Source organism: Bidens hawaiensis, unplaced genomic scaffold, assembly GCF_021521415.1.
Source record: "Bidens hawaiensis isolate Kalapana, Puna unplaced genomic scaffold, B.hawaiensis_p1.1 tig00027541_1, whole genome shotgun sequence".
NCBI lineage: Eukaryota > Viridiplantae > Streptophyta > Magnoliopsida > Asterales > Asteraceae > Bidens > Bidens hawaiensis.
In genome coordinates this window covers 165,445-179,037 of record NW_027494459.1, presented here as the reverse complement: position 1 = coordinate 179,037, position 13,593 = coordinate 165,445, and the positions used below count along the sequence as shown (strand labels likewise).

General features: G+C 36.2%; 2 protein-coding genes across 2 annotated transcripts; one reads left to right on the top strand and one right to left on the bottom strand.

Moving 5' to 3' along the window:
- Positions 1 to 2,112: 2,112 nt before the first annotated feature.
- LOC143575568 (endoplasmic reticulum oxidoreductin-1-like) lies at positions 2,113 to 6,225 on the top strand. The gene is made up of 10 exons (XM_077059906.1): positions 2,113 to 2,199; positions 3,060 to 3,188; positions 3,273 to 3,531; positions 3,598 to 3,708; positions 3,814 to 3,932; positions 4,017 to 4,121; positions 4,214 to 4,416; positions 5,498 to 5,621; positions 5,975 to 6,120; positions 6,210 to 6,225. The coding sequence occupies exons 1-10, from the start codon at positions 2,113 to 2,115 to the stop codon at positions 6,223 to 6,225; spliced, it is 1,299 nt and encodes a 432-aa protein (XP_076916021.1).
- Positions 6,226 to 6,982: 757 nt separating this feature from the next.
- On the bottom strand, positions 6,983 to 13,172 carry LOC143575555 (translation initiation factor IF-2, chloroplastic-like). Its single transcript, XM_077059898.1, has 12 exons — positions 11,742 to 13,172; positions 11,622 to 11,654; positions 11,408 to 11,521; positions 10,554 to 10,703; positions 10,360 to 10,464; positions 10,211 to 10,273; positions 9,525 to 9,680; positions 9,352 to 9,417; positions 8,969 to 9,205; positions 8,620 to 8,895; positions 8,008 to 8,196; positions 6,983 to 7,499 (listed from the first exon to the last, which is right to left on the bottom strand). Exons 1-12 carry the CDS (start codon positions 13,158 to 13,160, stop codon positions 7,338 to 7,340), a joined length of 2,970 nt encoding a protein of 989 aa, XP_076916013.1. The 5' UTR covers positions 13,161 to 13,172; the 3' UTR covers positions 6,983 to 7,337.
- Between the last annotated feature and the right edge of the window lie 421 nt (positions 13,173 to 13,593).

The following is a 13,593-nucleotide window of genomic DNA, read 5'->3' as shown; positions in this document are numbered from 1 at the left end:
CTTAGGTAGAGCCGTAGAGGTGACAAAACTGGTTTTTTTCCCAAACCGAACCGGTTTGGTCAAAGCCTGGTCAAAATCGGTTTGACCCAAAATAGGTCGGTTGATAAACCGGCTTAGAAGCAAGAGAGGTCGACCTGGTCCAGGTCGGTTTGATTCGGTTTTTTTGCACACCGCTACCCTTAGGCCTTAGCCACTAATCCATGAAGTCTATCAACATAAATTTAAATGGAAATGCATACGTAATGTAAAAAATAACGTTAATGCGGCATGGCGAAGACAAAAATGATAAAAAGTAAATAAATATAGGAAAAACTGGGGAGCGCAAGCGAGGCTCGCGTAGCGACGGATTGGTCATAAAGTGTGGATAAAGATAAGTGCGTTGGTTATAACTACGTTGCAACAGTACATTTTGAATTATGAAATAAACCTAAAATCTAAAGAATATATATAATTATGAGGTTAGCATGAGGCATCATTGAAGTCATCTAATATATATAAACCCAGCAATCCGTGGTAACCTGACTCGACTGCCTAATATTTAGACCAATGTAGCCGGTTTACGATGAGTATTGATAACTCCAACTATCTGTTTTCGCTTGTGATTTAGAATAGCTTAGGCACAAAATAAGAAACAAATGAACAAATTCAAACTTTAAAAGGATCTTTTTGATTCTTGAAGAATGAGGGGTAAGGGGATTGATCAAGAATGATCTTTTTTCTTCTACGAGATGTCAGTAATTCCTTGTACCATATTCCTAGTCATAGTATGTAGATTGTGAAGAAACCCATTATTTAAAATTTAATAGAAATGAAACTGGACAAGTTGTCCTTTTTTATTTTTATTTATTTTCATTTCTTTTATCATGTTCTAAATTCGTGTCCTGTATCTGACTAAACAAATGTTGATTGTTGAATAATTACTGGTATACCTACTTGTTAGCTTGTTAAAAAATGTAAGGTTGTAAACGAGTCGAGCTCGAGCTTAGTAACGAGCCGAGCTCAAGCTCAACTAAGCTCGTGCTCGGCACGTGATTTGTTTATTAAGCTCAAGATCGGTTCGTTCATAATTTATTAATTAATCTATACACATTTTTTAATTACTTTTTATATCTCAAGAAAAACCTTGAACGAGCCTAACCTTTGCTCAAACTCATTTACTACCTTAATAATCAAACCTCAACTGTCCAATATTAACTTAATACACAGAAGTCCAAAATAGACAAAAATTAAAAATCCATAGTTAAGGCTTGACAAACCCAAACGAGCTTCCAATACAAGGCTCGAGTTCGGGCTCAATAACTAAACCGGCTTTATTGGCTTGGGCTCAGCTCGTTTCGAGCTTTTTATCGATCCCAGCTCGACTCCTGGAGTAGCTTGGCTTGTTTGCACCCGTAGGTAGAGGTGGGCAAATAAACCAGTTAACCGACCCGACCCGAAAATTAAACCGAAATCGAACCGGTTTGAAACCATTTATGTAGAAACCGGTTTGGAACCGATTGAAACTGTAGGTTCGGAACCAATTTGTAATTTTCGTAATTAAACCGAAACCGGCAAAAACCGGTCAAAACCCGAACCGAAACCGATCAAAATCCGAACCGAAACCGATCGTACCATAGTAAGAAACCGGTTTCAACTCGAACCGAAACCGATCATAAACCGGTTTTGACTTTTGTTGACCAAACCGAACCGGTTTTAACCCAAACCGATTTGCATATTATTATTATTATTATTATTATTATTATTATTATTATTATTATTATTGCAGCCAGCGTGTAACCGAAAATATCCGTTGTAACGGACCACACGTACGGACGATCAACCTTCAAAGAATATAATATACAAAAGTGTAATTCAATCCACACGTACGTACGTACGGACGATCAATTTGCATGGATGATTTCTTCACATACACATACATTTGCTAATCGTTGTCGAAATTATTAGGTTTTTTCCACAGATTTTGTGTTGTTAGGGTTTTAATTATTTTTATAGGTTTATGTAATTGCTGATGCTGGAGGTTTATTCAAAATGAAGAACAACAACAATAATAATAATAATAATAATAATAATAATAATAAACGGAAGCCGTGTGGATTTGTAATGATATCTGTGATGATAGTTATAGTTGCTGTGTATCTTAATCCATGGAGGCACTCTTTCCACTATTCACTCCTTAATCATACCTACATTTGTTCCAAGGTACGATTCGATTCGATTCGGTATGTAGAAGTAGTAACAACACATTGCAATTTGTTTGAAGTTAGGGTTTAGATTACAAAACAAATTATTAGAAGAAGAATATATTAGGATCTCGGTTATAGCAAAACGCATAATCAAATTGCAGAGGTTCAGTTTAAGCTGACCTACGTCCACGGGCAACAGCCATGAGTTTATTATTTTTTATAATAATTTTTTTTATTATTATTTTTTTGTATATAATAATATATGCTCTCTAGGGCTGAGAGCAAAAACCCATCCATGGCCGAAAACCGAAAAGGTTAACAATAACCGACAAAACTGAGCGGTTATGGTTAAGTGAATATGATTAACTGACCATTTGGTTAATGTGTCTTTGTAAAGTGAATATGATTAACTGACCATACCCGACAGAACCAAACCTTGTATGTTTGTGTTTTGCCAACTTTTGTGACTCTATTTTCATCTTTTATACCTCAGATTTTATATTCGAACATTTAAATTCATGCTGAAACTGTCTATAACCGAGCTTAGAAGGCCATAACCAAGCTTGGAACCGGAAAATTTTAGCTTCGAAACTTCATAATTGAGCTTGGAACACCATAACCGAATCGTTTTATAGCCGGAACAAACGATAAAAATGATAAAAAAAAAAATTGGGCGATTAACCGAAAAACCTATGGTTAACTGACCTTTTAGTTATGGTTATGGTTATGGTTATGGTTAAGCAATCTTCCATAACCGAACATAACCGATGAGAGATGAGAAGTGCAAGATGTGAATATATAGAGACTAACCCAACATAATTTAATCCGGTTAACGTTACTAATTTGGCTTGTTTTATTTTTTATTTTGTTGAGTAGGATACTTGTGATACAGGCATAATTGAGGAATGCTGTTGCGATTACGAGAGCATTAATGATATCAATGCAGCAATTCTACATCCGCTGTTACAAGAGCTCGTTAAAACCGCTTTCTTTAGATATTACAAGGTCTTATTTTCTCTAAACATTGATTAAAATCTTGTTCATTTCTTAAATATCATTATTTCAAGTGTCAAATTGTGCATGTGACAGGTGAAATTATGGTGTGATTGCCCATTCTGGCCCGATGACAGCATGTGTCGTCTGCGCGATTGCAGTGTATGCGAGTGTCCAGAGCATGAATTCCCAGAACTGTTTAAAAAGCCATCACTGCATATTCTTCCAAAAGATGACCCGGTTTGTCAAGAGGGAAAACCTGAGGCTACTGTTGACCGAACACTAGATGCCAAATCGTTTAGAGGCTGGGTTGAAGTTGATAATCCATGGACTCATGAAGATGAAACTGATAATGGTAATAGTAATAGTGCAGTACATGTTCTATTGACATTGTTTTAATTGACATTTTGAATATGTGCAGGTGAAATGACATATGTGAATCTGCAACTGAATCCCGAACGTCATACAGGGTATACAGGCCCATCAGCGAGACGAATATGGGATGCTATATACTCAGAATATTGTCCAAGATGTAAGCATATATATGTATATATCATATATGCATGCATATTTACTTTGTGGTGATATAAAAGTGCAAACTGCATAAAAGTATATGAAGAATTTATTTTTTGTGCAGATGCGTATGGAGAAACGTGCCCCGAGAAGAAAGTATTATACAAACTAATATCTGGTTTACACACTTCAATTTCAAGCCATATAGCTGCTGATTATCTTCTTGATGAGGCAACCAATAAGGTTTATCTTATATGATCCTATTTGTGAAAAATATTATGTTATATGAAGTAATAATAACTAACCATTTATTGGCTGCAACTACAGTGGGGTACAAATCTTGAATTGATGCGCAATCGTGTCTTGAAACATTCTGATCGCGTGGAAAATCTTTACTTCGCTTTTTTATTTGTTCTTAGAGCTGTGACAAAAGTGAGTGATCTTTGATAATTATTTACATGATAACTTGAACAAGTTTTAAGTATTTTTTTTTTTTTTTGAAATATGCATGTTACATGTTACAGGCAGCTGCTTATTTGGATCAAGCTGAGTATGACTCAGGTAACCATGTGGAGGATTTGAGAGCTCAATACTTGATTCGACAACTCGTTCACGATTCTAAACTGCAAGATGCATGTGCTCTTCCGTTTAACGAGGCTGAACTGTGGCAAGGGCAAGGTGGGCCCATGCTCAGGCAGCAAATTCAAAATCAGTTTCGAAACATCAGGTTTTTATTTCTGAATACTGTATGTGTTATAAATGGGTCTATTTGGTTTATGTTTTATCCCTAACAGGTCAAATGATAAATAATAACCACGTTAAACAGGTCGAAAGTCATCCAAATCATGCTTTTAGTCGATAAAACATTCTTAATCTCTTTATTATTGTAATAATATAGTTTTTTGGTTATTGTTTATAAAGTTTTAGAAAAGGTACGGCCCGTTTTGAAAGTACTAAAAAATACCCGTACTACTAGGGTCCTGTTCGTTTCAAGGATTTGGAAGGAATTCTAAGGAATGGGATTTTAAATCCCATGAATTGATATGTTCGTTTCGTTAAATGAAAGAATGGGAATGGAAACTAAATCCCATCAAATCCCACATTTCATGGGATTTCAAAATCCCACCTATTTGAAAGGATTGTTATGGAAAATAAAAACCCCTCCAAAAAAAATTCAAAAAAATTAATGAAAAAATCATAACTCAAAATATAAATCAAAAACGAAAAATGTAAAAAAAACTAAAACGTTTCCTTCGTTGTCCTCGTTCTTCAAAAAAAAAAACAAACCCGAGAATGAAGAAGATTCCAATTCCAATACATATTAACCAACCAAACACATGAAAGGGATTCTCAAACATTCCATTCCATTCCAATTCAAATCCAATTCCAATTCCAAATCCTTTAAAAAAAGTCCGTGAAACGAACGGGCCCTAGGGATGATAATTCCAACACGACCTGAACATGACACGAAAATAATCAGGTTTTGGGTTGGCATATTTAACCAGTTTAAAAAACGGGCCGTGTTCGGTTGACCTGTTTAATTAAACAGGTTGTGTTCAGGTTGACCCATTTAGTTAAATAGGCCCATGAACGCGTTTAACCCATTTTTCTATAACCACCAACTCAATTAACACGTTTACAACATGGTTACTACTTACTACCCTCCAACCCGTTTGCACATTTATATAAATGGGTCGTGTTTGGGTTTCTTAATGTTAAGTGTGTACAGGTTAGGGCTGATGTTTCTTAATATTTAAGATGCGGTTTTTCTTATTATTAACTTAAACTTAAACTTTTGCATGTGGCAGTGCACTTATGGACTGTGTCGGGTGTGAAAAGTGTCGGCTTTGGGGAAAACTTCAAGTTCTTGGGCTTGGAACTTCATTACAAATTCTCTTCTCTGTTGATGACAAGGGAAACCCGGACCCACACGTTAGTATTATAATGTGCTACTAAACGTACACCCTTATGACCAGTTTTCTCATGTCACATGGCCCGTATGACCAATTTCCACCTGTCATACAGCCCGTATGACATGTCAGTGGTGTCATTACCGGTTAATATGATTATGGTGGTATGGGCCAGATTAACCCGTAACACTTTTTATAAAAATAGTTACATTTTTTATTAATAATTATGTTGTGAAATATGATTCCAATATGATAATATTTCGAAAATAGTATAATCTTTTGAATACAATGATTTATGCAGTTTTATAAAACATAACCTGAATCGGCCCATTTGAGTCAAAACATCTTTATGCTTATTCATTTATTTTATTACAGCTGCAGTTACAAAGACATGAAGTGATTGCTCTAGTTAATCTACTAAACCGGCTATCAGAATCTCTTATATTTGTTACTAATATGAGAATTCGGGCTAAAGAAACCGGTTCAGTTTACAGTCAATGGGGATCATCAATAGCCCATTGGTACACTTAGCTGATAATAAACATTTTTTGGCTTTTAACTGATGAAAAAATTAAATTAAATTAAATTAAATTTTACCTGTTGTTTTCAGGTGGAAGAAGCTGTAAGAATCTAACTAATTATAGTTAGCACACGAACCCGAGTTGAAGATTAACTAACTAATCAAATGATATGATCAGTATCCGGTCAGACAAGTTGGGAAGTTGGTCAAAACTCAAATCTATGTATGTATACATTGCTTTAGAATTTTCTTATCAATAATTAATGTGTTGATTATGATAAGCTGTATTATCTTAATAATATTATTTAAGAGAAAATCACAAATTTGTTATTTATTTATTTTTTTTTAAATTTATTTATTTGTTTATTTTTAGCTAATTGGGCTTATAATTGAGCATAATTTGTTGTATCTCAATCACATGAGAACAATTACACGAAAATTGCCATGAGATACACGACTGCAAGTTTGCGTATCAGTTTTTACTCGTGTTCCATTCTAACATGAGAAAGACGAGTACATTTTTGTGATACGCGATGTGATAATTATATACACATGATTCATGTTTCATTTTGACGTCTTTACGATAAAAACACAACAAAAATCACCCATATGCGAATGTAGACTAAAACATCAGTAGCCTGTTAACTACGCATATACTAAATAATAGTTGGTCGTTTCTTAGAGTGAACGTCCGTTTATTTATAACAAAAAACCATCGCACACGAGTTCTAGTTGACAAAAGCGGTATGAAAATAATCTGCTGTTGGTGGTAATGTGACTGATGGCACGGTTGGTCAACATGGTAATACTCAAAGAAGTGTAAAACCGAATCAGATCATAATAATATATACGATAACCACATGTGTATTCACCGGCAAAGAATAATGTTTTTAACATTCATCCAAGTGACAAAAAAGAACAATACAAGAAGATCAAAACATTTGATCCACAAATATAGAAATCTTGTTCCCTACAACCTCTCCCCTGTTACAACTTCCAAACTCGAGCTTTTAGGCTACGTGAAATGTCGGTTTTGTCCCTCTTTACAAGCTCAGATTCTATTTCTATGTACAATGTAGTAGCATACAAGTATGATAGCAGACAAGTTGATCATATGACTAATGTTTGGTTGTTGAGAATCTTGTATTGGGACTTCTGTCACAACAAATAATCATAGGATGAACAGTGGAATATGTGTTTTATGTTTTCTTTTTAATATTATATCGCGATTCCAGCTTCTTTAAACGCGGCTGTCATTGTACTAGATGCTTCTTCAAGCGTTCGTCTTTTTTGGATAGTATTAAACGCTTCGATTGCATCACCTTCCTCCCATTCATCAAAGTCATCAACACCGATTCCACATTCTAGTCCCACGTTAACCTGTTCATCAAAAGAAAGAGATTAATCACTTATAAACCTCACAAATTGCTTTTTTTAAGACATGTAAATTATTATTATTATTTTTTAAATGTTGAAAAAAATTAATATGAAACTTGGTTGATTATTTTTTTTTTCAATTTGACTTTAATTATTATTTAATGATTTTTTTATTCGCTATTGTGTTCTATTTCAAGTTTAATAAAAGAAATTATCACTAGTTGGTAATGGAGATTCACATATGTTTCATTTGCTACACTTGTTTGTAAAAAAAAGTTTACATTTATAATAAAAATTAAATAATACTGTGACACCTAATGAAAGTTGAGTGACTTCAGAGGGACAAAAATATTGACTTCAGTGAAACAATTGGGTAACTTGGCTACTGTTAGGTAAAGTTTTACTTAAAAAACTCAAAAAGACAAGTATAAAATGTTTGTGGGTCGGTCCGCGCTGGTCAAACCCGTGTGACCCGACCCGTGGATGTAAGAAAATGTTGAACTTAGCTTACCTCTTTCACATCTTCCTTGATCCGTCTCAAAGAATCAAGAACGCCTACAAAAACCTGCTTTCCTTTCCTCAAAACCCTAACTCCACAATCTTTTGTTACTTTTCCCTCAGTCACCATGCATCCAGCGATCCGCCCACTTCCGCTACTAAACACCGCCCGAACTTCTGCAGAACCGATTGGCACTTGATCCTGACCGCATTTAGAAGTCCATTTACTCCGAAATTTAGACAAAAATGGAATTGTAATGCTGGGATCTTGGGTCGAAACAGGTGATATTTTAGTAGGTAAATTAACGCCCCAAATGGTGAAAGAATCATCATATGCCCCGGAAGATAGATTGTTACGAACCATACTTGGCATGCGGGTATATACTTCAAAAGAAACTTGTCTAAAACTACCTATAGGCGGCAGGGGTCGGGTTATTGATGTGAGATGGGTCCAGATATTTTTTTAATTTCAAACTACAAAATGAACCCACCATAATATAAAGAACCATGATAACCCTATACGGGTAAACAGGTCAAAAGGGTAAATTTTAATCTAAACTGGTCAAAATGGTAACTTTTAATCTAAACGAGTCAAAACAATCAAAAGGGTCAAAATTAATCTAACCTCAACAGGGTCTAGTAGACCCTCCATCGCAGCCCGTACATCATCTAGAAGATCATATATAACTTTATAACTCCGTATTTCAACGCCCTTATTATCAGCATAGGTTTTAACAGAACCAGGTGCTTTCACATTAAACCCAAAGATAACAGCTTTACTCGCAACCGCCAAGTCAACATCACTAGTGCTGACATCACCAGTTGCTTGTAAAATAAACTTCAAAGTGACATTATCTTGTGGGAGCTTTTGTAAGGCTTGTTTCACAGCTTCAATTGATCCCTAGTCATGATTAAGATAGTTTTAGATGTGGTGTTTAACGCATAATTACGTATAAAAGACAACTGTGTGTTACCTGAAGATCGACTTTCATAATAATGTTGAGTTGGTGTAAATCTAAGCCAGAATTCTTGCCCGTTGTGACAGCAGACGCGAAGGACGAGAGCGTAATTCTACCGTCTCCAGCTTTGGCTAATATGCGTTCATCTCGTAATGATATCGCGCGTTCCTCTGCTCTCTCTCGTGCAATGTCAAGTGAGTCAACCACCTCAAATTCATCACCCGCAATTGGAATGTTGTTTAGTCCGATCACCTGCAATGTCAAGTGGGTCAAAAGGATTCAACCTAAAACAGTTCTTTTAAAAGATCGAGCGGGGTTCGGATCAAAACAGTTCGTTTTTCAACAGGTCAAACGTGTTCAGGTTGAAGTGGGTCAAACAGATATTGGATGAGTTATACCTGCACTGGTATTGATGGTCCAGCTTCATCAACTCGTTTTCCAGCATCATCAAATAAAGCTCGGACCTGAAAATATCGAATAAAAGAAACTTTTTAAACCATCAAATTAGACAAATCTAATTAAAGTACAAATGTTTTACATTCAAGATTCATAAAAGTATTAATCTACCAACCTTTCCAAAGGCTTCACCGCAGACAACCACATCACCTTTCTTAAGTGTGCCATTTTGCACAATAAAAGTAGCTACGGGTCCTTTTGCCTTATCAAGACCCGCTTCAATTACGGTACCCTTCGCGTTTCTATCAGGATTAGCCTTCAAGTCTTGCAGCTAATAAGAAAAAAAGAACACCAAATTAGAATCTCAAAGTAATATTTAAATGGAAGTAAATAAAGTTAAATTTAAATCCCTTCACTAAAACAACAGCTATTAAATCTTGAGCATACTGCATTATTGATTTGTACCTAATGCAATTAAAGTTTGTACATTGCTCAAGAGTCAAATCTCATTATCTGCCTTGAATATAAATTCGGCCCGCTAGAAGGAAGCGGGCCAAATGGGTTGAAAGTAACCCAAGGTGTATTTTTAATGCATAAAACCTTCTTAATCATTTTACTCGGAAAAAAAACACTAGATTACCATATAAGTAACTTAATTTTTGTAATCATTCATGCTTGATACAATAATATATTCAAAACGATTAGATCGCTTTACTGAACAACAGCAACTAAATCTTTAATATGTATTTCTGGACAAACTATGCACCCAACTTGACCCATTTCAACATGTACTAAAGTTTACTATTTTCAACCTCAACCCCTCCCTTCCCCAACGCAGACACGCACGATAAATAAGTTTACCTCAGCAACAAGCATGGTGGTTTCTAACAAATCATCAACATTCAAGCCAGTAAGAGCACTGATCTGTAACAAAAAGTTTATTTGACACCGATATGAATGATGTAAAGAATATTAATATTATAAGAAAAATAAGGTATTTTGTCCTATACCTGAACCATAGGTACATCACCACCCCAATCTTCCGGTTGACAACCGTTTGAAGAAAGCTCCTGCATAACTTGCATTACTCTATCTGCTGCTCCCTCTTTATCTATCTACAAATATATAAAAAGCAATAATATGTAAAAGTTAGCAAAATATGTAACCAAAATTGGAAATGAGAATTTGATTACATTTATTATACCTTATTAATAGCAACTATTATTGGCACGCCAGCTGATCTGGCATGGGCTATGGCCTCAGTCGTTTGAGGACATATCCCATCATCTGCAGCCACTACAATAATTGCAATATCTGTAACCCTAGCTCCACGAGCTCTCATTGCACCAAAAGCCTGCAAAATATTGTTGTTTAGTCTCTAATTGGTAGACTTGTAAACGAATCGAACAAGCACTAACAGAGCATGCTCGTGGTTTAACCGAACAAACGATCGAACACAAAAAATTAGACTAGCAAAGTTTTCTTGTTCGTAGTCGTTCATTAAGAGACTGAGCATATACGTTTATGTTCGTTCATTAACAATATAAACAAGCGATTCATGAACACGGACGAACGAGCAGAACTGAGCATTGATGAGCAAACATAACCGAGCGAAAGCAGCTAAGTAACATGGAGAACAATGTACTGGGCCTAAAAAGTTATAAAAACTGTACTAAAGTGTAACGGCTCTAAAAAAATTAAATGAATATATTAAGGAACAAACTTAAACAACCATAAAGTAATGAACATAAATGAATGCAAACAAACGAACGTTGACGAATTTAAATGAACGAATGCGAACGAACGTTCAGGAACATGAATGGACGAACGGGACACGTGCTCATGTTTGTTCATTTACCTAAATGAACAAAAAACTTGTGTTCATATTCTTTTACATAACGAACTCCCAGCCAAACGGTTCACTACACGTCCAGTTTGTTAATCTTACCAATTAATAAACTGGACACAAAAAAGTCCATGGTTCAGCCCACCTGACCCGTATCAAAAAATTCATGTTTTGGCCTTTGACATAAATCCATAAGAATCTAATAGAATTACCTCATGTCCAGGAGTGTCAAGAAAAACACACGGTCGCATTGTACCATCAATCGGCACTTCAACCTTATACGCCCCAATTCCTTGCGTGATCCCACCAGCTTCAGAAGCTGCTACCTGTCAAATGTCATGTTTTTTTCATTATCATTATCTAGTAAAAAAAAAACTAACTTTAAACTACATCAAGAAACAACTTTTAATCATAAAGAATGCCTACCTTGCTTTTCCTAATATAATCCAAAAGTGTTGTCTGTAAAATACAAATACCAAAAAACATTATTAGCAAAACTAATCTTTAACAAACTTTAACCACTATTTTTTCAATAAAAATGCTTACTTTTCCATGATCAACATGACCCATAATAGTAAGAACAGGGGGACGATCTTGTAAATTATCAAGATCATCTTCATCTAAAACTTCTTTCTTTTTCGCCATTTCCTCTATTTTAGCGGGACCGACATCAATAACTTCCACATCATACTCCCTACAAACCATCTTCACCATTTCTTTATCCAACTTTTGCACCCCATCAGGCTTAATACCCTTTGCATAAAGAAGACCAAGAATCTCACCTTCACTAGTTGCCAAATTATATGCCAACTCATCAATTAGCATACCCTCTTCGTCAACTTCCATTAGTTCAACCTTAACAGGCTCAGCCTCACGGGCTAATCGCATTCTAACCGCTTTCCTACTCGCTTTACTCCACTTTCTACCCTTTTTCGCACCCGGGATCGCAACATTTAACTCTGATGTCTCATCATCATGAATTTCATCATCATCTTTGACTTTTGGCCTACGAGCCGCCGCACCAGTTTTCTTTCTGAAATCATCCTTAAATTTCCCGGGAGCCGGTGCCTTTCCTGGCTTAGGTGGCGCTAAAACCGCCTGAGCTACCAACGGGTCAACCGCTGGTCTTTTGGATGCAAATTTGTCAATCAAGATCGGCCCGGTTTTCTCCTTTGGTTTTGTACCAGAATCAGTATCATCAGTAACCACAGGCTTCGGTGCAGCCCCCAAATCTTTCAAGATCGGTGGTCTCTTTACAGGTGGAGTTGCAGACGGTTTCGATTGTAGTTGCGGTTGAACTCTTTGCGGTGGCTGAGGTGGCCTTAGTTGACCAACCGGTTTACTTTCCACATTCTCGGTCACCTCCAACTTTGACTTCTCATTTGGGACATTCTCAATCTTTGCACCTTCTTTCACAACCTTTTCCACAGTTGCAATCGGGTTCCCTTTTCGCCACACGCTTTTAAGCGTTTTAGCTTTCCCACTAACCGCTGAATTAGCCCGACTACCATTATTCGTGTTTGTTGACGACGACGACGGTTGTTTATTTGGGATTACCGTATTCTTCTTCGCTTCCAACTTCTCAGCTTTCTCCAACACGTCATCCAACGACTCAATAACCTTCTTCCTCTCTTCTTGCTCACCCACCTTCGACGGTTCCACCTTACTCTCCGGTGGCTTCAAAACAGGCCGTCTAGCCGGCGACGGCTTAAGCAACAAATCAGAATCATCCTCATTACCACTTTTACCAACAGCATTAAGCGACACCGAACTATTACTAGTCCCTTGATCCGCTATAAAATTAGTCGCCACCGAATATTTACAAACCGAAACATACCGCCATCTTTTCCCAACCAAAAGACTATGAAAACCACACGAACCACTACTCGGGATATAAACCCGTCTAATCGATAACCGGGTACCTTCCGACTGACCCAAACTTACTAAAGAAGCAAAAGAAGCCATAACTTATGAATTACACTCACTGAGGCATTTCATCAAACACCTGGTGTGCAATAATTTTAACAACAGTTTCTTCACACCCACTTCACCATACAAATGGGTTAACTAATTAACAACCTAAAGAATGAAATACCCAGAATTCAAAACTAAGATAATAATAATAATAATAATATTAATTTGGTACTAATTAAAGATAAAGTTTTTACCTTTGAATAATTGGGGGTTTGTGTGTTCTTGGTGGGTTGATTGGATATAATTTGCAGAGTCTGTGTGTGTGTGTGTATGTGTGTGTGTGTGTGGTTTGTAGAGAATTGGATGAAAGCAAGGGAGTGTGTGTGTGTGGCTGATTTTATGCCTCTAGTGGAATGATAATATCCCGTGTGTGTGTGTGTGTGTGTGTGTGTGTGTGTGTGTGTGATAAGGTTTGAGATTTCTT

What these genes read in the sequence shown, in the direction of transcription:
- LOC143575555 (XM_077059898.1), bottom strand. Translation starts at nt 13,160, where the DNA reads ATGGCTTCTTTTGCTTCTTTAGTAAGTTTGGGTCAGTCGGAAGGTACC. An exon ending in GTCATGTTGATCATGGAAAA is followed by an intron (nt 11,655 to 11,741) that starts GTAAGCATTTTT and finishes TGTATTTTACAG; the next exon opens with ACAACACTTTTGGATTATAT. An exon ending in GACCATCAATACCAGTGCAG is followed by an intron (nt 9,206 to 9,351) that starts GTATAACTCATC and finishes TTGACATTGCAG; the next exon opens with GTGATCGGACTAAACAACAT.
- LOC143575568 (XM_077059906.1), top strand. Translation starts at nt 2,113, where the DNA reads ATGATAGTTATAGTTGCTGTGTATCTTAATCCATGGAGGCACTCTTTC. An exon ending in CTTTCTTTAGATATTACAAG is followed by an intron (nt 3,189 to 3,272) that starts GTCTTATTTTCT and finishes TGCATGTGACAG; the next exon opens with GTGAAATTATGGTGTGATTG. An exon ending in AATCAGTTTCGAAACATCAG is followed by an intron (nt 4,417 to 5,497) that starts GTTTTTATTTCT and finishes TGCATGTGGCAG; the next exon opens with TGCACTTATGGACTGTGTCG.